The sequence below is a fragment of the Cynocephalus volans genome, chromosome 10 (assembly GCF_027409185.1).
Source record: "Cynocephalus volans isolate mCynVol1 chromosome 10, mCynVol1.pri, whole genome shotgun sequence".
Lineage (NCBI taxonomy): Eukaryota > Metazoa > Chordata > Mammalia > Dermoptera > Cynocephalidae > Cynocephalus > Cynocephalus volans.
The window spans coordinates 109,434,807-109,460,170 of NC_084469.1; the positions used below are offsets into that span (position 1 = coordinate 109,434,807).

General features: G+C 49.4%; 1 protein-coding gene across 1 annotated transcript in view; it reads right to left on the minus strand.

The window, feature by feature from the left end:
* The window catches only part of CPAMD8 (C3 and PZP like alpha-2-macroglobulin domain containing 8), a 91,942-nt gene that overhangs the window by 51,316 nt on the left and 15,262 nt on the right, over positions 1 to 25,364 (minus strand). Inside the window, 11 exon segments of the mRNA XM_063110065.1 lie at positions 177 to 326; positions 899 to 1,071; positions 3,200 to 3,389; positions 12,144 to 12,272; positions 14,488 to 14,658; positions 16,830 to 17,057; positions 18,788 to 18,896; positions 19,969 to 20,053; positions 21,219 to 21,332; positions 23,797 to 23,851; positions 24,284 to 24,301. Coding sequence (XP_062966135.1) covers positions 177 to 326; positions 899 to 1,071; positions 3,200 to 3,389; positions 12,144 to 12,272; positions 14,488 to 14,658; positions 16,830 to 17,057; positions 18,788 to 18,896; positions 19,969 to 20,053; positions 21,219 to 21,332; positions 23,797 to 23,851; positions 24,284 to 24,301 — 1,422 coding nt within the window.

A 25,364-nucleotide genomic window follows, 5' to 3' on the forward strand; every position in this document is an offset into this window, starting at 1 on the left:
TCTTTCAACTGCACGAAAACAGCAACGAGGATTTATTAGCCACCCGTTGGGGTTTCCTGAGAAATGAATCCAACGGAGAGAGTGAATCCGGATTCACATCCTGCTCTTCATTTATCAGAAAGGGAGTGTGAGAGAAAGACCCCCATGAAGATGCCGGAGCTCAGGGCCCCGCTCACCTGGGCGGGAGTCAGGCGAAACCCAGACCTGAGCAGGTAGACGCTGTTATCCACAGCAGCGACACACACGCAGCTGCCCCTTGAAGCCCTGACACGCAGGTGGACGACCTCCCCGGGTTGGGTCTCATTTGCTGAATACGTCACTGAAACCTGGACACCCACGCAGCAGGGAAATCAGGAGTTTGGTCCAACCCACAGCCTCTCTCCCACCCCACCCACTACTGCCAGGAAGACTCGGTCTTCGCCAGTTCAGCTGGGACCCTGACCTTGCAGCCCAGGGGGAAATGCTCCATATGATGACAGTCAGGGGGACGTTGTGCAGAAGACACGAGAAAGGAAAAAGGGAGGTCAGGGGAGAGACAGGGAGGTAGGCTCTGGCTGAGGGCACGTTGTAGCTTGTTTCAAAGGGTGCAAGGACAGGGGACAGAAGGCTGAGGCTGCCATTGGGGACATGAATGCTGTCCACTGGGTCTGGAGCCCAGCGAGGGCAGAGAACACCTGACCACTTTCCCTGTGTGGCCATCTCCACTTGGGTGACTTCAGTAAAGGTGCAACTTATGTTCCAATTATTCCTGAAGGCAGCCCTCACATGCCATGCCTGTGCCACCACGTGGACTCAGTCCCAAATATGCACAGCCCACCCCAGCATCATGCTGACACCCTGGAGAAGCCCCGGAGGGTGTGCGCCTGTGTCCCGGGTTTGTTGGTGTCTGACACTCTACCTGGTTTTCGAAAAAGGTCTTCACTGCAAACTGGAGGCTGTCGGCGACCCCTTCTCCGTTCTCCCTGACATAGAAGACCAGCAGGCGGCCGAGGGGGACCATGCTGGGGGTCACGGGCAGGCGGAGAGAGGTCACACACACGTTGACCTCGGCTGCTGGGGCTGGAGGGGGCGCTGAGAAGAGTCAAGGGTGGGGAGAGGCAGTGAATTCGCAGCATCCCCTGTGCAACCTCGGGCGTTCAGCCTCCAACTCACCCACGCTATGCTCCTGTCTCTACGTGCAGAGACGTTTCGCATTCTCTGGTTCTGGAACGTCCTTCCCATGTTTTGCCTCTGGTCAACACTGAATCTTTCCACTGGTCCAGCTCTAAGGTCACCTGAAGCTCCCGCAGAGGACCCTGGACTTTTGCCAGGGATTTCCCCTTCTCTCCTCTCTGCCGGGGAGCACCTTCCCTGATCCAAGATCAGCCCCTCGCCTCCTCTGTGGGCAGTGAAGCCATCTCGGCTTGCCCCCGCAGCACCACCCCAGGCCCCCAGGACACCCCTGGCCCGCGATCCCTCCCTCCGATTGTCCCTTTGTGGTCTGGGGCCAGCAGAGAGACCTGAGTGGCCATTGTTCATTGACTTGAATCGAGGCCTCACACTCTCTTCCCTGTGGGCCGACGACTCTCAAAGCACAAATTTTATAAGGATTTATGAGCCTGCTCAGGTGCTCCCTAGTACTCTAGCCCACGAGAATGAGGGTAAGAAGGCTCCCGGTCCCAGGACAGGCCGCATCTCAGCGGGTTCTGTGCAGACTGCAGAGCAGCCACCAGATAGGGTGCATGGGGAAGCCCACGGCCATGGCAGGAGGCAGGTGCTCCCTCATCCTTAGGGTCCAAATCCTGGCTCTGTCCCTTGCTAGGCACTGGGGGAACTCCTGAAGCCCCCCCGAGTCACGGCCCCTTCATCTGTAGGTGGATATAGTGGGACAACCACCACCCCAGGTTGCCATGGGGACTAAACAGGGTGGAGTGTGGGGAGGTCCAGACCCAGAGTTGGCCCCAGGCAAGGGCTCCCCAAAGACCCTGTCATTTCACCCAGAAAAGAGAAGCCCAACAGGACACAGGTCCATCATGCCCAGAGCATGATTCAGGCCAGCAGTTCTCAACCAAAACCAATCTGCACCCCCTGGGGACATGGGCAATGTCTGGAGATGTTGTTGATTGTCACCACTGGGGCGCATACTACTGGCATCTACAGACGTTCCTTGACTTATGAAGGGGTTACGTCCCAATAAGCCCGTCGAAAGTCGAAAATATCATAAGTCAGAAATGCATTGACTACCCCAATAAACCCATCGTAAAGTTGAAAAATTATAAGTTGAACCACCATAGGTCAGGGATTGTCTGTAGTGGGTGGAGGCCACGGACGCTGCTAAACATCCTACAATGCACAGGACACCCGCACCACAGAAAACAACTCTGCCCGAATGTCAGTAGTGCTCAGGTTGAGAAACCCTGCCTTAGCATGAGAGACCCTGTGTGTGTGTCTGTCTGTCTGACTGTCTGTCCATCCGTCCATCCATCCATTGTTCTGTCCATCTATCCATCTTTCTATCTATCCATCCATCCTTCTATCCATCCATCATTCCATCTATCCATCTATCCATCCATCATTCTGTCTGTCTATCCATCCATCCATCCTTCTAAGTACCCATCCATCCATTCATCATTCCATCTGTCCATTGTTCTATCTATCCACCCATCCATCATTCTGTCTGTCTGTCCATCTATCTATCTATGTCAGTGATTCTCACCCAGGGGTGACTTTGCACTCTAGGGATATTGGTAATATCTGGTTTTAGGTTGTCATATTGTGGTGGGGAGGGGTTGGTACCATTGGCACCTGGCGGATGGGATCTAGCCCCAAATGTCCACAGTGCCCAGGTTGGGGACACTACTTTGGGAAGAAGGGCTGTGAAGAGGAGGGACCTGGAGAGGACCCTGGAGAAGAGGTGAATCTCATGGGGAGGAGAAGGAGGAGGACTTATAGTCAGGGGGACAGCTTGAGCGAGGCTGCCCCTGTCCCCTGCAGACACGCAGTAGGAATAACCTGGGGCCTGAGCCTTTCCACCTGCAACAGCAGATCATTGGCCACCTTCCTGGCCCTGGCCTGGTCTTGCTAGGGATGTGTCCCCTCTGCCCTGAGGTGGGCTCTCCTATCGACTGGGTCTTACCTGTCCCTCCTGGCTGGGCCACCCATTCCTTTCTCAATGGCTCAGAAGGAAGAACAGGAACTTTCTCCCCACTGCCCAGCTCACCTGTCTCAGAAAGGTGTGTTAAGCGAATTGGTTTCTCCGGGGCAGAGGCTGCCCGCTTACTCCGCTGCTGGGTTATGTGGGCAGGCTGCTGGCCCGAGAGCACGATGTTGCCCCTTGCAGCCACCTCGTAGTACAGGGTGAAGTTGCAGGGACATGTGGACTTCACAGGGAAATAGGCTTCCTCCCCAACCTGTGGAAGACATGAAGCAAGGGAATTACACCTGCCACTAATGTCACAGCCCAGGGGGATGGCTGCTCTGGGGCCAGAGGGAGGTTGGATGGCTGAGGAAGGAGTGCTGGCCTTGGAGAAGAGCACTGAGCATCTGGTCCTGGCCCCTCATCTGTAAACGGGGTGATGTTCACCTCCCCACAGGGCTGTGGTGCAGATAAAATGTGATGATGGTGTGGAAGCTCTTGATGAGATGTTGTGAAGTAAGGAATTCAATGTGTCCCAAAGAGAGGTCTGGCCTTTGGCTATGACTCCTGGGAGGTGACCTCTAAGCCCTTGGAATGTCCTGCCTGATAAGGGTGTCTTTGTTTATCTGGAGTCTTGGGTCAGAGTGAGGGCCTTGGGCCATATGGTATCATCTCAACCTCTGGAGGGAGTGGAGACTGGGTCAGTCATGAAGGTGATCATCGTGTCTATGTGATCAAGCCCCAATAAAAACTCTGGACACTGAGGCTCAGGGGAGCTTCCCTGCTTGGCAGTACACCATGAGTGTTGTCACACATCTCTTTTGGGAAGGTAATACTGTCCACAACTCAACGCAGACAGAACAAATGGAAGTTCATGTTCAGAACTCTCCTGGACACTGAGCCAGCTGCCTCTTGTCTTGGCTGATTTTGAACTGCATCCTTTATTGTAACAAACTGTAACTGACTGTAAGTTCTCTGAATCCTTCTAGAGAACTAAAGAAACTGAGGGTGGTTTGAGGACCCCTGTACTCTGCAATTAATGTCAGGAGGGAGGATGGACTTGGGAACTATTTCCTAACTTCACAGGTGCCAGTGCCAGCAACAGGCTGCGGCTTCTCATTGGATGTGCACTCAGTGAGTTGGGTCCTATCATTATCCCCAAGTTTACGGGGTGGGGGACACTGAGGCTAGGCCCCTTGACCAAAGTCAGTGAGTGCAGGAGCAGGATGGCAGGATTCAAACCCAGGAGGACTGATACCAGATACTCATGCTTAACCCTGAAGCTGCCCCCATTCTCTGCATTACAGCTGATGCTGCCCAGGTGATATGGCCTCCCTGCGGGATTGGGGTGTGATCATGTCCAACAATGAGGCCACAGGCTGTGTAGGGGGTCACCCTCTGGGTCTTTGCTCTAGACGCCCGCTCCTGTGCCCCATGTCTTGCAGTCCATGACTCTCCTTAAATGTCTAGACCACCCTGAAAGACCAGAGGAGGGGAATGGGCATAGAGGAAGAGTCTCATTCTTGCTATGGGCACTAGGCAAGTAATTTCACCTCTCCAAGCCTCAGTTTCCCCATCTGTAAAATAATCTCCTGAACATATGAGAATGAGATAAGGAATGTATCTTGCTCACCATCACTCCTGTGCACCTGTAGGTGGTAAATAAATGTCATTCTATCTTTCCCCGAAGCAAGAAAATGCCTGATTAAGGAGTTGACCTAAAGGAATTCCCATGGCCTGAGTTTGGAGAACTCAGACAGCAAAAAGAAGGGTAAACTTTTTAAGGGTGTCAAGACAGAGAAATCATCAGATTGGAGGAGACTAAAGAGACATGACAATTAAATGCAATGTGGGATCCTGAATAGAAAACTGGACCAGAACAAGGGCACAAGTGGAAAAACTGGGGAAATCCAAATAAAGTTTAGAATTAATTATTAGTTAGTTAATAGGAATGTCCAGTGTTGGTTTCTTCATTCTGACAAATGTATCATGGTTTTGTACAATGTTACATAGGGGAAGCCTATGGAAATCCTGATGGCATTTTTTGCATAAAACGAAGGGCTGATCCTAAAATTTGTATGGAAACACAAAGGATCCAGGATAACCACAACATTACTGAAAAAGAAGAAACAAGTTGGAGGACACATATTTCCCAGTTTCAAAACTTACTACAAACCTACAGTAATCAAGACAGTGTGGTACTGGCACAAGCAGACACATATAGATCAGTGGAATATAACTGAGAGTCCAGAATAAAACCATGAAGCTATGGCCAATTGATTTTCAACAAGGGTGCCAAGACCATTCATCAGAGAAAGGACAGTCTCTTCAACAAATGGTGCTGGGACAACTGGACATCCACATGCCAAAGGATGAAGTTGAACCCCTACCTCACACCATATTCAAAAGTTAAGTCAAAATGGATGGAAGACCTAAAAATAATAGCTAAAACTATAAAACTCTTAGAAGAAAACATAGGGTAACTCTTCATGACCTTGGATTTGGCAATAGTTTCTTTTAGATATAGCATCAAAAGCACAAGCAACAGAAGAAAAAATATTAGATTAATCAGATTTCACCAAAATTAAAAATTTTTGTTGGATCAGTGGACACTATCAGGAAGGTGAAAAGATAACCCAGAGAATGGGAGAAAATATTTGCAAATCATACATCTGATGAGTGCCTAGTATCCAGAATTTATAAAGAACTCCTACAACTCAACAACAAAAGACAAACAATCCAATTATAAACAGTAGGGGAGCAGGATCAAAGGTTCAGTCGTCCCACCCTTAACCACAGTTTCACTGTCCATAGTTCCCATTACTGACAGTCCACCACAGTCCAAAAGTATTAAATGAAAAATTCTAAAATATACATTTCATAAGCTTCAAATTGCATGCCATTCTGAGCAGCGTGATGAAATCTCACTCCATCCTGCTCTGTCCTGCCTGGGATGTGAATTATCCCTTTGTCAAGTGTATCCAGGTTGAATACACAACTCGCCTATTAGTCACTTAGTTACTAGATCAAAAAAGCATAGTATATATAGTATATATAGTATATATATATATAGTATATATAGTATTATCATGGTTTCAGGCATCCATTGGGGAATCTTGGAATATAGCCCCTGTGGGTAAAGGAGGACTACTGTATACAGTAACTCTGGGTAATGTCTGAGCAACTCTTCTGTAAATCTAAAATTATTCCAAAATAAAAAACCTAAAAACAGAAACACGATGTAATGGGTTATAAGATATGAGATAATTTTTAAAAATCTTCAATCCCATAGGCACACAGAAAACAACAATGACAATATTAACAGCAAACAACATAATTAATGGGGGAGGGAGGGAAAATTCTTTTTTTCTTACAGAGGAATGTCAGCTAATAATGTAAAGGAATGAGGGAATTCAGAATTTACCATCATGCAGCCCCAGTGTGATAACTGCAACAAGAATCATCAATGAATCGTCACTGGGGGGAAGTGGCTGGGGAGCCTCAGTGTGTCACTGCAGATTATTTATTAGTTTCACCTGTAGAGGGAAAGAGCTCGTAGGAACCAAATGCAAACCAGAGATAAGACCGGCATCAGCAGGGGTGGGTTTGTCTGCATCTGTGCCTCCTGATGGGTTGTCACAAGAACAGCACCTCTGTGGTCATTTTGCCAAAAATTCTTTATAATCTAAATAATTCAGAATGTGGGATCATCTACAAGATAAACAGGACCGGATGCTTCACAACGGTCACCATGATGAACAGGCTGGGGAACTGTTCCAGATCCGAGAGCAACTACAGAAACAAAAGAGCCCAATGCAACAGGTGAATTGATCCTGAAAGAAAAAGCACACACACGTGCACATGCACACACACTCGCACAGGCACACATGCACTCGCACCTACGTAACACATGCACATACACACACAGTCACGTGGGTGGCGTACAATTGCGCAGTCACATGTGAGCGTACACAAACACTAAACATAAATTACATTTTGAGGACACCCTTTGCAAATCTGAGTGTCACCTGTGAACTAGATAAAACGACTGAGTTAATGTAATTTTCCTAGGTATGATGATGGCCTTGAGGTCACGTAGAAGAATGCCTTAGGACATATTATGATCAAGACTTAGGATATACTATGGTTCTTAGGATATATATATTAATATATCTTAGGATACATTATAGTCTTAAATGGAGTGAAGTATTATCATGTCTGTAACTTGCTTTCAAATGTTGCAGCCAAAAAATGTGTAGCGAAATGGAAGAATGGGTAGATGGATGGAGGGTGGATGGATGGACGTAGACTGGATGGATGGATGAATTAAGGGTGGATGGAGGGTAGATGGATGAATGGAAGGATAGAAGCAAAACATTAATTTATAAATCCAGGTGAAAGGCAAATGGTTGTTTATTACACTATTTTTTTAAATTTCTCTCTAAATTTATAAATGTCCCCCTTACAAAAAGATGCCTAAACAAAAGTCCCCTTCTGTTTGAGATCTTAGGGGAAAAATAAAGAGCACGAGCCTCCTGTCCTTGTGCACTAACTCCGTGGCATCACAGCAATCCCAAAAGAGTGGGGTGACAGCTCCCATTTACAAAGTGAAATGGGCTCAGAAGGGCAGGAGCCGAGAAGTGGTTTGGGGCCCTTCTGCTCGTCCCCGCATGTGTGCTGGTGCCAGAGGAAGGGGGAAAGTTCCCAATGCAGAGAGAGCCCCATCTGGACCGAGCATCAGCACATCTCCCCTCAGTGCCCTGAGGTTGCGTCCCAGGTCCCTCAATGACAGTCTGGTGGGGAGTGGGAGCTGGAGCACGCTGACCTGACCCAGGCAGGACGGAGATACCACCCCGATAGCCAAGTCATCGCCTAATCAGGCAACAGCATAGCCAGCTGAGAACACACGGCTCCTTCCTGTCCCCTGAAAAAGGAGGCTGACACCAGCGTCCCCACACCGCACCACTGGTTTAATGACAGCACAGGAGTAGCGTGTCCAGCCAAGCCGGGCACCAGCCTGTCTGAGCGTCTCCTTACAGCCCCCTGCGCAGGGCCATTCATCCCAGGGAACAGGCAGCCACGGCACCGCGATTCCTCTAAGCTGTACCCACAGCCCTTCACATTCACAGAAGGAGCGTGGGAGGTTTATGGACTGGGAGGGCACCGAGAGCTATGGTGACAAGTGGCTTCCATGAGGAGCAAGACTCGCGCAATGCAGGGGCTGTCGCCTGAGCTGAGGTCCCACCAGGAATGCAGCCAGGTGCAAAGGGCAGGGCTGTGCACCTGTCATCAACCTGTGGGAGCTACCAGAGGAGCAACTTGTGTGTATACATCAATGTACACACAACATGTGCATACATATATACACACGCATATATGAACACATGAGACATTTATGGAAAGAGTCATACTATCTTTCAATACCATTTTTCCACAAACTTTTTATTGTACTCTTGCACATACACGAGCATGTGTATGTGGATATATATTTATCCACCCACCCACTGAAGGCGAGTGGTATGTATGTACATCCCTTAATAGGTGAGTAGAGTATAAGTGTAAATATATATTTATAATATATGTTCTACTGTATAGTATATATGCTGTATACATATATAAATAAGTTAACATACAAAATATATAAATAAATATACATATTTATACAGAAGTCCCCTTATCCGTGGTAGATATGTTCCAAGACCCCCAGTGGGTGCCTGAGACCACAGACAGTACCAAACCCTATATATACTGTTTTTTCCTATACAGGCATACCTATGATAAAGTTTAATTTATAAAGAGGCACAGTAAAAAATTCACAACACAGCCATAATAAAGAATGAAATTCTGCCACTTGCAGCAACATGGATGAGTCTGCAGAAAATTATATTTAGTGAATAAGCCAGACAAAGAAACAGAAATACCACATGTTCTCACTCATAACTGGCTACTGGGAAGGAAGGGAGGGAGGGCGGGAGGGAAGGAGGGAAGAAGGAAGGAATTAGGGAATGAAAGAAAAGATTACAACAACATGTTGAACTTTCAGAAGGAGAAAACAAACCTAAGGATGCTAGAGATGGGCGGGGGGCGGAGGGGGTTGGGGAGGTGATAGGTCAGGCAATGGGCATCAAGAAATATTAAGATTTGTAAGAACGAATACGCTAATAATAAATTAAAATTTAAAATAAAATAATAAAATAAATAATTAAAGAAATGCAAGTGGATACCAAAAATAGAATTATCATGTTTAAAATAAAAAAATTAATAATAAGTAATAACAGCATAGAACAGCTGTAACAATACATAATAAAAAAAGTCATGTGAAAGGGGCCTCTCTCTCTCGTCCTCAGAGCGTCTTGCCCTTCCTCCTGTGATGATGTGAGAGCAGAAAACGCCTAGCGATGAGGGGAGGGGATGGCTTAGGTGCTGTCACATGCACTTAGGCTGCTATTGTCCTTCTGACAATACCTCAGAAGAGGATTATCTGTGTTGGGGGATCCTGGATCGCTGAGCCATGACAATGTTGACGGTTGGATGTCAGGGGCAGATAATGTCGATGAAGAACGGGCAGGTGTACAGTGTGGAGAAGCTGGACAAAGGGATGATTCATGTCCCCAGCAGGACGGAGATGGATGGCACAGATTTCATCACGCTACTCAGCATGGCACGCAATTCAAAACTTATGAATCACTTATTTCTGAAATTTTCCATTTAGTATTTGCAGACTGCAGTTGACCACAGGTAACCAAGACCGTGGAAAACGACATCACAGATAAGGGGGACTAGTATGCATATATATGTACATATGATATATATATATATATATACACATATTATATATACTTATTACGTGTGTATACATATATGCTATATATATATACATACATACAAGGGGTCTTCAGAAAATTCATGGAACGATTCCTTTTATCTTTTAATTCTATTTTCACTTGTTGAAGTGCCCTCATATATGTGTGTGTGTGTGTATATACATACACACACACACACACAGCCATACACATACAGTCATGAGTCACTTAACGATGGAGATTCTTTCTAAAAAATGCATTGTTAAGCAATTTGGTCACTGTGCAAACTTCAAGAGTGCACACACACACACCTAGACGTAGAGCCAGCTACACACCTAGGCTATTACTCTGACCACTGTATACATATAGTCCGTTTTTGATCAAAATGTTATATGGTGCATGACTGTATATACATACATACACATATATGCGTACATGTATCTATGCATACTTACATACAGACTTATAATGGTTTGGCTTACAACTTTTCAACTTTATGATGGGTTCATCAGGACGTAACCCCATTGGAAGTTGAGAAGCATTTTAATTTATAATATTTCAACTTAATGATTTTTTTACCTTACAATGGGCTTATTGGGGTATTAAATGTGCTTTCATTTGAACATAATTATTTGACTTCCTATGGGTTTGTCAGGACATAACCCCATCGTAAGTTGAGGAGCATCTGTACAATATACGTATATATGTACACGTGCATGTATGCACATATGAACATACATATACACACATACATATATCACTCAATAGATCAATAGATGATGGATAAATTGTGGAACATCCATGCAAGGCAATATTATTCAGTGATAAAAAGAAATGAGCTCCCAAGCCATGAAAAGACATGGAGGAACCTTAAAGGCATATTGCTAAGTGAAAGAAACCAATCTGAAAAGGCTACGTGTGTGATTTCAACTGTATGACATTCTAGAAAAGACAAAACTACGGAGACAGTAAAAAGATCAGTGGTTGCCAGGGGCTGCAGGGAGGGAGGGATGACAGGTGGAGCACAGGGGATTTTTAGGGCAGGGAAACTATTCTACATGATTCTGTAAGAGCAGATACAGGGCATTATGCATTTATTAAAACCTACAGAAGATTTACAGCAAGAGCAAAACCTAACTAAACAATGAACTTTAGTTGCTAATAATGTATCACTATTCATTCACTCATTGTAGCAAATGTACTGTGTGGAGGGTACTAACATTAATAAAGCACATGTATTTTACAGGGCCTAACTTTTTAGAATTGCACATAGAAATATTAAGCTTGGGAAAGACAGAAAACTTTTCCCAGGGCTAAAGTCTCTGTTGTAGATAAAGAATTGTAACACAGCAAAAATGCTGGCTCTAAGGGCAGATGTCCTCGGTGCAGTTAAACTTAATGATTGTTGCCATGACAAATATCTTATTGTTCTTTTTGTAACCACCTATGTTCCTTTTCTGTAACTTTCTTGACTGGACAATAAATACTGAGAGAAAAAAACCCTGATTCGAGGTTGGTTTCCAGAATTCTTCTCCTTTGAAGGATTTGTCTAGAATTAACCCTTCTGGGCCTCTCACTGCTCAGAAGAAATGGGCTTTGAGTAATCCTTTGCGTCTCCATCACCCTGGGGGAGAGGTGACAGTACTGAACTAATGCAAGATGTTAATAGTAGGGGGAAATGAAGAGGGAGGGGGACGGGTGTATGGGACCTCTCTGTACTCGTTTTTCAGTATCTTTGTAAACCTAAAACTGCCCTAAAAAATAAAGCCTATTAATTAAATACACACACACACACACACACACACACACCCCTACACATGTCTTACTTAATCAGGATAGCAAAATAACAGACGCAGTTAAAACCAACGTGAGTCACAGCTCCAAGTTCATCTTGTCCTTGCACTCAGTGTGTCTGGAATTGTCTGGGCTGAGAGAGTCTTGGGACTTTTGCACAAGAACAGGAAAGCTCCAGACAGTGGGGAACCCAGCCCGATAGCAGCAGCCCTGACTCAGCCTGGGAGCATCAACACCCTGGGACACAAGTGGCGATCATCGCAGTAAGCCCGGGGCCACAGCCTACATGTCCGTCATAAATAAATGACGGTGCATCCGTCCCATGGAATACCCACCCTGCCGGAGGGATGAGCATCAGGTTCCCTGGAGGCTCCCACACACTGTTTCCTGGGCCCCGCCCACCCAGGAAGGGCAGCACCTGCAAACCTTACCTGCAGGGGGCGGGAGGGTGGCTGCACCTGCAGGTAGCACTGGCTGGGGGAGTACCAGCTGCCGAGGGAGAGATAGCTGGGCAGGTACTGGGCCCCCACGGGCTTCCCGTTCAGTGCCGTCACCTTGGTCTGAAGAACAGAAGACACTTGGTCAGGGTCTGGGCACCTGATATAGGAACGGAGTCTTAGGGATGCTTCTGCCTGCCCTGCCCAGCAGCAAGACTCTCTTATGCCTGAGTTTCCCTCCCCAATCCTCAGGGACTAGGATCCAGTGTGGCTAGCCTGTTCTTCCTCAGCTCCAAAAAGCAAGTGGCTCTGGCAGGGACATGTGACCCTTCTGACCACCAAAGGCAGCTCCATCATGGGGTATATTTAGAAAACCCCTCTGACTCCCCTTGGGCTTGCCAGCAGGTGGCTTCTTGGAGGGATAACCTGCCTGGGAAATAGACACAGAGGAGAGGGAGCAGCCGTGTTCAACAGCATCCCCTGGACTCAGGACCCAGCTCCACTGGGAGCTTGTGGCTCTGCCCTGCACGCTCCAGACCCTGGGGAGTTATGTCACTGTTGCTTTTTAGGGGATGGGAGCTGGCCCCCTCCACCTGCTGTGAAAAAATGTGGCTGATGCAATGGAGAGCCCACAAGGGGTCTAAGACCTCTGTGTAATCAAGAAGCTGGCCAGCTTTCATCCCTGGATCCTGGGAGGTAGCCTCTAACCCCTTGGAATTCCCCAAGCAATGGGAGTCTCTGTTGTTCATGACGGGTCCTGATAATATAGGCTAACGAGATGACTCAGGATGGGGATCAGCCACATCCAAAGGACCAACCACATGATCAGAGGAGAGAGTTGAGGCTTTGAGCCATGTGATATCACCCTGACCTCCTGGAAAGGAAGGTAGCTGGAGACGGAGTTCCGTGATTCAGTCAGTCTTGCAATTGTAATGAAACCCCAATAAAAACTGTGGACATCAAAGCTCACGGGAACTTCTCTGCTTGACAATACTCCTTATGCACTGTCATACATTGCTGTGCTGGGAGGGTAATGCATCCTGGCTCCTTGCAGACCACACATGAAGCTTCAAATCTGTGACCTTCCCAGACCTGACCTGTGCATCTCTCTCCCCAGCTGGTCCTAATTTGTATCATTTTGCTATGATAAAACCGTAACTGTAAAGTAGTAGGATAGTGGAAATGCCTGAATTTATAGCCAGTGGGTCACAAGTGTGGGTGGCCTGGGGACCCCCAGGTTGCAGCTGGTGTCTGAAGTGAGGGCAGTCTTATGGAGAGTTGTGCCAGTCACATGTGAAGCGTGGCCCAACTTCGGGTAGCTCATGTCAGAAGTCATTGCAATCTCCTATGTGGGGGGGTCTGTGGTTCCTCCAGGGATCTGAGAGGCACTGGGTTATGGCTACTCACTCAAAAACCCCTGCAAGACGCAGCTCAGGTGACCAAACACCTCTACTATGAGCTGAGTAGCAAAGTGGACCCAAGACATGGGCACATCTTGCTGTGACTGTCACTTGGTAAATGCAGTGATGCCAGTGGTTAAAAATCCTTAAAGACATGCTGCCCACAGAAGACAAAGTGACCAGAAGTGTCCCAGTTCCCACCTGCACATTTACTCTCAGCCGTTCCCCTGTCCCTGCCACTGCTTGGTCACAGAGTCTGGCGCTTGGACATCCTCTTCTATTGTTCAGGTTCTTCCCTACCCTGCTGATGCAACACCAAGTCCTGCCAATTCTGCCTCCTCAATGCTCCAGTTTGGTGGCCTCGCTGTCCTGACCTCCAGCTTGCCTGCCTGTGCCCCCCACCAGCCACTTCTCACTACAGTCTCTGAAATGACCACTAAGTATCAAAAATCAGATCACTCTATCCCCCTGACACTGCCTTCCAGGGAATCCCTGAGCACCCCCATGAAGTAGGGGACACCCTCCCTGGCTCCCTCCCCCATCTCTTTTTGAAATGGCTCAGCCTGGCTGGGCATTGCAGGACCCTATTACTGTATGATCATGGGCTGCTTCTGAGTGTCCACACATGCTGTTCCACCCTCCCAGAAGCAGCCTGGATGACCCCCTCCAAGGTCAGGAGTCCACGTGGTGAGATCCCCTTGGGTAATAAGCCTCCTTTGGTATGACTGGGCCAAGTGCCTTCACCCCTCCTTTCTCCCACCCTACCCTGGGACCGCTAGGTCATCCGTCCCTCTGTCTGGTGTCTCCATCAGATTGTGAACTCCCTTGGGGCAGGGACAGGCTTTAGGCCCCTTGACCCAGTACCTGAGCCCATCCCAGGGGAAGCACCAAGTCTGTGCTAGCCTCCTGAATGACAAGGGTCTAGGGGACTCACCCACCTCCAGCCACACATGCTGGGCTGACGTAGGTATGGAGGGTATTTCAAACCCCACCAGACCACCCTGGGACACAGATTCGCTGGTATAGATGTTGTCCTTTGGCGTCAGCTCTGCCTTAATCTGGACTGTCACCCCCTCAGCTGGGCTGCCATCTGGGTAAGATAGCTCCACCTGGAAGAGGTCACCAAAGATTCAACATGGTTAAGGTGAAAACACTCCCCAAACCGATCTACACACTCAATGCAATCTCCACTGGAATACCAGCTGACTTCTTTGCAGAAATTCACAAATCAGTCCCAAAATTGCCAGGAACCCCAAATTGCCAAAATGATCTTGAAAAAGAACAAAGAAGAACATGAAAAGCTACAGTAATCAAGATATTGGCATAAGGATAGATATGGAGATCTATGGATTAGAACTGAGAGACCAAAAGTAAACCCATAGATTTGTGGTCAATTGGTCTTCTGCGAGGGTACCAGGATCATTCAATGGGGAAAGAACAATCAGTGCTGGGACAACTGGATCTCCACATGCAGAAGAATGAAGTTGAACCCCAACCTCACACCATATACAAAAATTAACTCAAAACTAATAATGGGCCTAAATGTTAACAGCTAAAACTACAAAACTCTTAGAAGAAAAAATAAGGGTAAAACTTTATGCCCTTGAATTTGGCAAAGAAGCCACAAAGTACAAATTATCATGTACCAGATGTGAGTCTGATGCCATACCAGGGTAGGGACAAGCAGGCAGTGCTATGGACAGGTCTGTGTGACCCTTAGAGCTCACTTGCTCAGACTGGTAGGAAGGTGTTCAGAATGAGGGGGCATGAGGAAGACATAGATATTTTGAAAGGAGCATGCATCGTGGCTATGAAAGACCTTGGAACAGCTCTTCAGATGACCAGGTTTTTGGTCACAGAGTGACCTTGGCTTCAGCCCACATGGTCCTCATCAAGTGCTCTGTTCTTTAATGCAGATGATGGGTATTTTCTCATTCATGTGTAAAATGCTCCCCTTTCTCCAAATCGACAGCCCCAAGCCCCTTCTTCATATGTGTCCTGACCCTGCAAGAGTATTTTAGTTTCTACTCAAGCTGGGACCCTCAAAGCAAGGGGCTCCTGAGCTGTCTCTGTGCTTGAGACCATGGGAGCTCAGACCCTGGTGCAGAGGAGAGAAAGCAGGTCCCAAAGCAGAGCAGAAGGGATGGAACTCAGTGTGAGGACAGACCACCAGATCACATGGGTGACCCACAGACGGCAAGAGGGAACCAAGATGTGGGCAGAGGCAGGTGTCAGAGGGTGTGGCCAGCTTTCCCCTGTGATGACACTGGGCTCTGCTGGCCTTGCCCTGCCCCCACAGCTGCAATTGGGAGGAGACACCCAAGTTTAGCAAAGTAAGGATCACAGTTTCTGGTCACCTCAAACTTTACTGTGCATAAGCGTTGCATGGTGGGCAGGAGGTAGGGTTTTGTTCAAAATGCTGCTTTCCCCCAAGGGGTCAGAATCGGTCCTAAAAATGTGGAATTGCCTTTGGGGGATTCTGATGTTAGGTCATCAGGGGATAAAAATCAACCCAATTAAGAAGCAACACTGCCTTAGAGGAACTGGTCTAATAAATGGTTACTCATCACCTTGGTTTAACACTGTAGGTGCAGGAATGTCTGTCTACATGGAATACAGTACGGTTGTCCCTCAGTATCCATGGGGGATTGATCCAGGACCACTGTAGATACCAAAATCCATGGGTGCTCAAGTTCCCTGATACACTCTTCTCTCTCTCTTTTTTTGGGGGGCAGCTGGCCGATACAGGGATCCAAACTCTTGACCCTGGTGTTGTAACACAGGCTCTAACCGACTGAACTAACTGGCCAGCCCATCAAGTCCCTTATATAAAATGGTGTAGTATTTGCAGATAACCTGCACACACCCTCCTATTACTGATAATACCTAATACAATGTAAATGCTATTGTTATACTGTATTTTTTATTTGTATTTTTTTGTCATCGTCGTTTTTCTGAATATTTTGGATCTGCGGTTGGTTGAATTGCAGATGTGGAACCACAGATATAGAGGTCCGACCATAGATGGCTCTTTCAGGTGGAGGAAAATGTCCTGTGCCTCTCTCCCTGGAGAACCAACTCTCACCACTCTCTGAAAAGCAGCCCCCTGATCTCAAGAGGTCAAAGATTATTCCAGGGTAACCAGAGGACCTTGGGTAGCCAGAGGATATTTCATCACCATTGCAGGGCTGGTGGCACCCGCTGGTGGCAGTGGTTTCACAGTGTTCCTCTGGTGGGAGCTGGGGCAAGAGGTGGCACAGGACACTGGCCCCAAACTTACTTTCCCCACGTAGGCCAGGCCCGGCTTGAACTGCTTCCTCCTGTCCCTGGAGTACCGGATGTCCACCAGCTGCCTCTGGACAGGGGTGGAGTCATCAAACGCGACCTGCTGACTCCCGTCTGCGCTGGTCACTGTGGCCCAGATGCTGACCCTGCCCCGGAAGTGCTCAGGGACGTCAGCCGGGATCATGTCCCTCACACAGATGTCAAAGTCCTGGGAGCCAAGGATCTAGAGGGAGGAAAACCACATGCTATGCTCATATGGAATTGAAGTGGCTTTGGGGGATGTCTCCCAAACACACATCCGAGGCCCTGAACTCTCCGGCTATGTGGATGGCCAGGGGACTCTTGGTGACACACCCAAACTATGCCACAGGTCACTGCGTGGGGACTATGCATGTGGCCCCTTGCTGGATCTGCACAATGTCCCAGGGAGGGTGGGTGTCAGCTCCAAAGGGCAGAAGAGAGAGGTTCCCATGGTGACACAGCTCCCTCAGCCCAGACAGCAGGATGGACATTTGAACGCGATCAGTCCCACTTTGGAGCAGAGAACTCCCCCAATGCACCCCCCATCTCAGGATCCACCCTGGAGCCTGGCAAATAATCCACCTCCAGAAACAGCTATGCAGTAAATAACTCAGTAGAGAGAACTAAGACAGGGCCACCCGCCAGCAGCCTTGGGGGAGAACGGCTGGGGTACCACGGGCATCGGGTATGAAAGAGGTGAGGGGACAGTGGACTCCGTGGAGTGGATGCCTCAAAAAGAGAGAGGACACATCAGAGCAGAAGGGTCTTGGGAGGGAAAGGGACGGGGAAGGAGCTTTGGTTGGCATGGGGAGGAGCCAGCACTGAAAGAGTTAATGTCGGAGGCACCTGCAGAGACAGGAATCCCGGGGAAGGTGGTGCTACTCACAATGTAGCATTATGTTGAGAAACAAAAACAAAAACAGGTTACAAAACTTTAAATCCATGGGAGTGTAAAACAGTGCAGCTGCTTTGACAGTCTGACGGTTCCTTAAAAAGTTAAGCAGAATTATCAGGTGACCCAGCAATTCCACTCCCAGGTATAGATCCAATAGAAACGAAAACACATGTCCACACAAAAACTTGCACATAAATGTCAAACAATTCAGCATGATTCATATTAGCCAAAAAGGGGGAACAACGCAAATGTTCGGCAGTGGATGAATGGATAAATTGTGACATATCCATGTGATGGAATATTATTTGGCCATAAAGAGGAATGAAGCACTGATATGTGCCACAATGTGGACGAACCTCAAGAACATGACCCTGGGCTGGCTGGTTAGCTCGGCTGGTCAGAGCGCGGTGTCATGACACCAAGGTCAAGGATTCAGATCCCGGTACCATCCAGCCACCAAAAAATGAAAATTAAAACAACCACGATGCTGACTGAAAGAAGCCAGACACTGAAAGCCACAGAGTATATGATTCCATTTCTAGAAATGTCCAGCACAGACAAACCTATAGAGACAGAAAGCAGACTAGTGGTTGCCAGGGGCTGGGGGAGGGGAATGTGGAGTGACTGCAAAGGGACCTGAGGAATTTTGGTGGATGATGGAAATATTCCAAAACCAGATAGTGGTGATGGTTGCTCAACTCTGTGATTATGGGAAAAATCATTGAATTGTGTAACTCTGTGTGAGTGAATTGTATAGTATGCGAATTATATCTCAAAATAATTTTTTTTTAAACTTTACTTACAGTATTCTGGGAGAAAACACATCAAAATATCAGTAGTGGTTGTGTCTGCCTGTCAGAGGACAAGCTATCTTTATTTTCTTTCTTTTTGTATTTTCTAAGTGTCTGCTTTCAGCCTGCAGGAATTTTATCATCGGAAACATCCCCACCACATAACTGTTTTGCAAAGTAAGATAAAATGCGTGATGGCAGAGCTGAAGCCGAGGGTGGCGGTGGGGGGTGGTCCCTGCTCCTCACCTTCATGGTTCTGAGGACAGAGCGCCCCACCTCGTGGCTGTAGTACCCCACGCCATTTACGGTCATGTTGATTGTTAAGGTCCCCGACACTGGTTTTCCAAAGGTATACCTGGAACAAAAGGATAAAGAGGACTTAATTTCACAGCCAAGAGACCCTAGATGCGGGGAGACAGTCTCAGGAAGGCTGGGCTTGCTCAATGTGGCCACTAGTACAGCGCAATCCTCTGCGCCAAGCCTCATGTTTGACAGAAAAAGAGACTGACGGTCAGAGAGGAACTCTGGATGTGAGAACACCAGGTTGGTAACACCGATGGAGCATGGCAGTTCAGAGGCACCAGCAACTGTGGGCACCTGCGAGGCCTGGGCCTAAATGCCCCAGTGGGTTTGACCTTGAACCAAGGACCAGACTTCTCTGAGCCTCAGTTTTCTCATTCAGAGATTGGGAGTAAAACCATGCTCTCAGGGGTGCTGGTGAAGCTTAAATGTGTGTATGTTATGCCTGACACAGAGGGCACACCTGTTCATGGGGAACAGGAGCAAAATGGGAGAATGCAGAGAGTTAAAAAATAACATCGGGCATTTCAATAGAATTTTCTAGATTGTAAAACGTGTGTGTGCCCAGCACATCACTGGATTTGAAACAACACACAGCTGGAGGAGACACAGGATGGAGTCCCGCCTCAGCCTCAGAGCAGGCGGCAGAGCTGGGGTGGGAATGGGGGCCTCTAAGGGTTCTCCTGGTGCCCCCCAAAGAGAGTGCCAGTGTCTCTTGACACCCTTCAGTTGACCTTGGAGAGGGCTTGGTCAGCAACCTGGTCATTAGGCGGGTGGTTCCCTCCAGAAACCCCTCTCTCTGGTCAGCACACTGAGCAGATGCCACGGAGACCTGTGGGGTAGGGGCGCCCTCAGGGAAGGGGGGCACCTTCAGGGAGAGGGACACCTGGGGGAAGGCCATGGTGGAGAGGGAACACCCACGGTGGGGGGATGACCTTGGGGAAGGAGGACACCAGTGAGGGATGGGCCATGTTCTGGGGAGGGGGACGCCGACAGGAGAAGGGGGTCGGCAGTGGGGAAGGGGCATGCCCACAGGAATGGGGGATGCCCCATGGAGGGGCACGCCCGGGGAATAGAGGGCGGCAGTGGGGGAGGGGGACGCAGGGCGGAACAGTCCCCTTTCTCACCTGGCCTGCACGGTGCCGGTCTCACATGTGTCCAAGTCTCGGATGAACCGGGGCGGGTCAATGAGGAGCTCAAACTTAGGCAACACTGCGGGGGGGGAATGGCTTCTATCACTGAGGTGGCCTCAGGAGCACATGCCGTGCCCCGGCCACTGCTGAGGCTGACACCGCACGCGTCCACACCACCCCTTGCTGAGCAGCTCTCTGGGGATTTTGCCAGTCTGCATCTATTTCCCATGTTTGGAGGACCAGGACCTCGTTTTTGCACTTTTTTTTTTTTTTTTCTTAAAGATGACCGGTAAGGGGATCTTAACCCTTGACTTGGTGTTGTCAGCACCACGCTCAGCCAGTGAGTGAACCAGCCATCCCTATATGGGATCCGAACCCATGGCCTTGGTGCTATCAGCACCGCACTCTCCTGAGTGAGCCACGGGCCGGCCCTGTTTTTGCACTTTTTAATTTTATTTTTGTTTTGTTTTTTTGGTGGCTGGCTGGTAAGGGGATCCGAACCCGTGACCTTGGTGTTACAAGGCTGCGCTCTAACCAACCAGCCAGCCCAGTCCTGTTTTTCCCCCGCATGCTTTGAGTGCCGCCAGTTCCAGCCTGTCCCAGGGGTGGACAAGCTGTCAGGTGGAGCCTCCCTGCCCCCATGACAGTGGAAGCCAGGCTAAACCTGGAGGACATTGTGCCAAGTGAAATAAGCCAGTCACAAAAGGACAGGTACTGTGTGATCCCACTTATATGAGGTATGTAGAGTTGTCACATGCACAGAGAAAGAAGTAGAATGGTGGGTGCCAGGGGCTGGGAAAGGGGGATGGGGAGTGAGGGTTTAATGTGGACAGAGTTTCAGTGTGGGAGATGAGAAAGTTCTGGAGACGGACAGTAGTGATGGCTGCACAAGACTATGAATGTATTTAATGCCGCTGAACTGTGCACTAGGAAATGGTTAAGATGGTGAATTTGGGGCTAGCCAGTTATCTCGGTTAGAGCATAGTGTCAGAACACCAGCGTCAAGGGTTCGGATCCCTGGACTGGCCAGCTGCCAAAAAAAAGAAAAGATGGAAAATTATGCATATTCTCCAAAAATAATTTTTAAAAAGACAATAATCAAGCCTGCAGTATTAAGCCCGGCCATAATGAGCCCTCAGCGGATGGGGACTCTTTTCGTCCTCCCTGTCCCCATCAGCACCCTCACTAGGGCTGAGGTTTCTCCCAGATCTGAAATCCCAGGAGCCTAAGATTCTCTAACTTACCGTACTTCTGAACTTCAAAGGACCTGTTGTAGACGTGGCCTTGCATTTCAACAAAAATGAACCATTCTCCCAACACAGGCTGGTCAGACAAGGGAAAGCTCATGTGGGTGATGCCTGTGTAAAGAGACATCCTTCACGCTCGTGCGAGGGCTCAGCCCCGGCGTCCAGCGCTGAGGTCGGGAAAGAGGGACCCAGGACCCTGCACCTCTCCCTGGTCTAGGCAGCCCCTCAGGGGAGCTGGAGACCACACAGAGGCTGGAGGGCTCTGCATAGAGCAGGGCACTACAGGATAGCCAGCTGGAACAGGAGCAAGACCCCAGCAGGATGGCAGGGGGCAGTGGGGGGATGGGGGAGAGGCTGCAACTCAGATACCTGGGGAAGCCCCGCAGCCAAGGCCAAGTGCTCCCCGGCAGAATCATTCTCAGCCCTGAAACTACTGATGTCCGGGGCTGGATCATTCTCTGGGGTGGGGGTGTCCTGTGCACTGCAGGGTGTTAAGCAGCGTCCCTGGCCTCCACCCGCCAGATTCCAGAAGCACCCCCACCCCACAGAATGACAACTTAAAAAGTCTCCAGACATTACCAACATCCTTAGGGGTGAAGTCACCCTGAATGATATTCACTGAGATAGATACATAGATTGAGAGATAGATAGTAGATGGAGGGGGGAGGGATGGATGGGAGGGTGGGTGGTGGATGGATGGATGGGTGGATACATAGATACAGATGGCCAGACAGAAAGGCAGGGTCTCATGCTATGGCAGGGTTTCTGAACCTCAGGGTTACTGCCATTGGAGCCAGATCATTCATTGTGATGGGGGACTGTACTGTACACTGCAGGATATTGAGTAACATCTACCCACCAGAAGCCAGTAGCACCCCCTCCCCCAAGTCATGATAACCTTAAAAGTCCCGACACATTGCCAATGTCCCCTGGGGGCAGAATCCCCCCCCCCAGGTGAAAACCACACCCCTAAATGAACCAGGGCTGTGCAAAAGATTCAGAGCAGAGCGCTCTCTTCCCTAAGATCCCCCAGAAACACCATCGGCCTTTGACACAGGAGTGCCATTTACTTTGGGGCAGTGCCTTCGAGCCTCACCTGAAGCTCTGTTTCCACGCTGGGAGGCGATTTGACTCCTGGCAGCCGAATGACACATAATGGGAGCATTGACTCCAGGCAGTGCTGGGGGATCACTCCTGAGTGTGACTTGCTCCACTGTCCCCAATGGTTGTACAGGGAGGGAAGCTCCCTCGGGACTCTGAAACGTTCCTTACCCCACATATTCAGAGAAGGTAGAACTTTGATGGTTAGAGGACATTTAGGGATGTGTGTTGTGTGCATACGATTCTGCAGGGCTAGTGTAAGCCCATGACCAACATCACAAAATGCCCCCTGATAGAAGGACAAAATCACCCTGGTTGAGAATCCCTGGTCTACACATATCCAAAAAGTGTTCATTTAAAAAACAAAACAAAACAAAACAAAAAAACAGGAGTTGATCTCCCCTCCTCTGTGCTCTGAAGAGCAAGTCCACACTCTTTCCCACCGCCCTTGCTGCTGCCAACCTCACCTCTGCTCTCAGCACTCCTGACAACTGGGCCTCCTTCCTGCCCCTGATCTCACTCCCTCTGCCATCCACAGCCCTTCCCACATGCTGGGTCCCTGCCTAGAACATGCCTCCTGGCCCCTCACTTTGCCTGGCAATCTCCTGTTCCTTTGCTTTGTTGCTGACAAGGCTCCTCCTCCAGGCAGTCTTCCAGGATTGCCTCTGCTGTGCCCCCACCCCACCCCCCACCACCACCGAGGCTGGAATAAAGCCCCATTCTGCACTCTCTGAGTTTAGACTTCTCCTTTCTGACACTCATCACAGCTGATAATATCCAGGCTGCTGAGTTAATGTTTGTTTCTCCCACCAGGCTAAAAGCTCACCCGGCATCAGTATCTACGGTGGTGTCCAGCAAATACGGATCTGCTGGTATAAAGAGAGTGAGTGAATAAGAGGGAGGGAGACAGGGAGGGAGGAAGGATGGAGCAGAGAAACGGATGCCGAGCACTAGGGGAGGAGGCAGAAGGAGTGGGGGGTCACCAAGAGACCCCCGTGAGTCCTGGCCCTGGGCTCCAACATCACCTCATTTCTGGACAGCCCTGATATGTGCACGGCTGTCCTCAGACTCCCCAAATCCTACCCATCAACTGCCGTCTAATGGGCACCACATCCCTCATGGCAACAACAAAGAGGGGGTACGTCAGTCATGCAGCTCTGCACCACAGCTGGATCCCAGGCACAGAAAAACAGGGGCAGAGGATCCAAACACTGCAGGGAAGGCAGGGAAGGGGCAGTGGGCTGGGCTGACCTTCCCAGACCCGACCCCAAAGCGCTGCTGACTCCTGGGCAGGTAAGGCCTGCCCTCTGCTCCTCCTTGGTCCCCTCCAGCTGGGGCAGCACTGAGGGTATGTCAGGGAGAGAACCCCAGACAGGGCACCTTCTGTTTCCCAGGAGGCTGATCACATCTGCAGCCCAAAAGTTTCAGACCCCAAACCTCAGGGCAAGAAGGAGAGAGGAAAAGAAAAACTTACCGCAGCAGAGGGGCTTCAAGTGTCTCCACTCCATCATTCGAGAGCCCCGGGGGTCCTGCAGCGGAGACAGACACGCATAGTGAACTCAGGGCATCCCAGCACATGCCCAACGAGAGGACATTCCCCAGCTCTCTCTCAGGCGTGACAACCATGGAGGGCAGTCCCCAAGATTAATCATTAACGTGGGAGCAAAAGGAAGCTCCAGATGGACAAAGGACTTGTCTAAGGACATGAGGGCAGAAGGGGCCAGGCCTGCCTCCTCGTTCAGGAAGCTGTGTGCAAATCTACACAGAGAGGGACAGACACATGCTCAGCCTGTCCTAGGGTGGACCAGGCCGGGCAGGAGAAGCTGGATCCCAGCCTTGCGAGGCACTGGGCTGGTGGGGAGTGACCCAGAAGGTGGCTGGTGGACGAAGACAGACCAGATCTTGCAGATGGCAGGTTAACTGGGCCCCAAGTCAGAGCAGAGGAGGCAGAAGCCACTCACCAGCACGTAGGCTTCCAGCTGCAACAGAGACAGACAGAGACAGTGAGCGAACCCCCCGCTCGCACTCCATCTTCATCCACATGTGGCCTGAGTCCCTCGGCATAGTCGCTGCTACTGGCTGAATTGTGTCTCCCCCTCCCCCGATATATATGTTGAAGTCCTAACCCCCGTACTTCAGAACGGGACTGTATTTGGAGACAGGGTCCCTAGAGAGACCATTGAGTTAAAATGAGGTCATTAGGATGGACCTAAGAAAAGGGGGAAAATTCGGACACAGACACGCACAGACAGATGACCACGGGAAGACAAAGGGAGAAGACGCCATCTACAAGCCAAGGACAGAGGCCTCAGGAGGAACCACCCTGCTGACACCTTGACCTCAGACTTCTGGCCTCTGGAACTGAGAGACAATAACTTTCTGTTGTTTAATCCACCCACTTCGTGGTGCTCTGCTAAGGCAGCCCTAGCAAACTTGTACAGTAATGCAGCAACACAGGTGGCAGAGCCCCAATGGCACACCTAGGAGGGCTGCCTGGAGGTGGAGTCTGGAAAGGGGAGGGCAGGACCTCTACTCCCTCTCTCTTCCAGACTTTGCCCCAGGGGCAGCTCCTCCAGGCAGCCCTCCTAGGTGTGCCATCGGGGTGTTTTCCCAGGTGGCCCACGCCAGGTTCCTCGAAGTCCTGGAATGTTCCCCAAAGGCCCAGAAGGTTTTCATCTCGGCACCCCCAGCGCCTGCCCAGAGCCTGGCAGCGAACTGATGCCCATCAACATCTTACTAAACAGTCCATGCTGCCTCCAAGTTGTAGAACTCTCTGGTTGAGTTCCGTTTACACATGCCCTGTGCTTACTGAACTCCGCAGCACACCTGGTCTCTACATGTGGCTGACCCTGGGCACGTGGATCTGTCCCATCAGCTCAGGGCTGCCTATGTGTCCAGGGATGTCCTTGTTGAGAGCCCAGACACACCTGGAAGCTTTGCACTTTGGATTCAATTTCTTGTGACTTTACCCTTATTGCAGGCTCTCCACCAACCATACAGCTGCAAACATCCAAGTCTCTTTCCTTGCATCATAGGTATGAA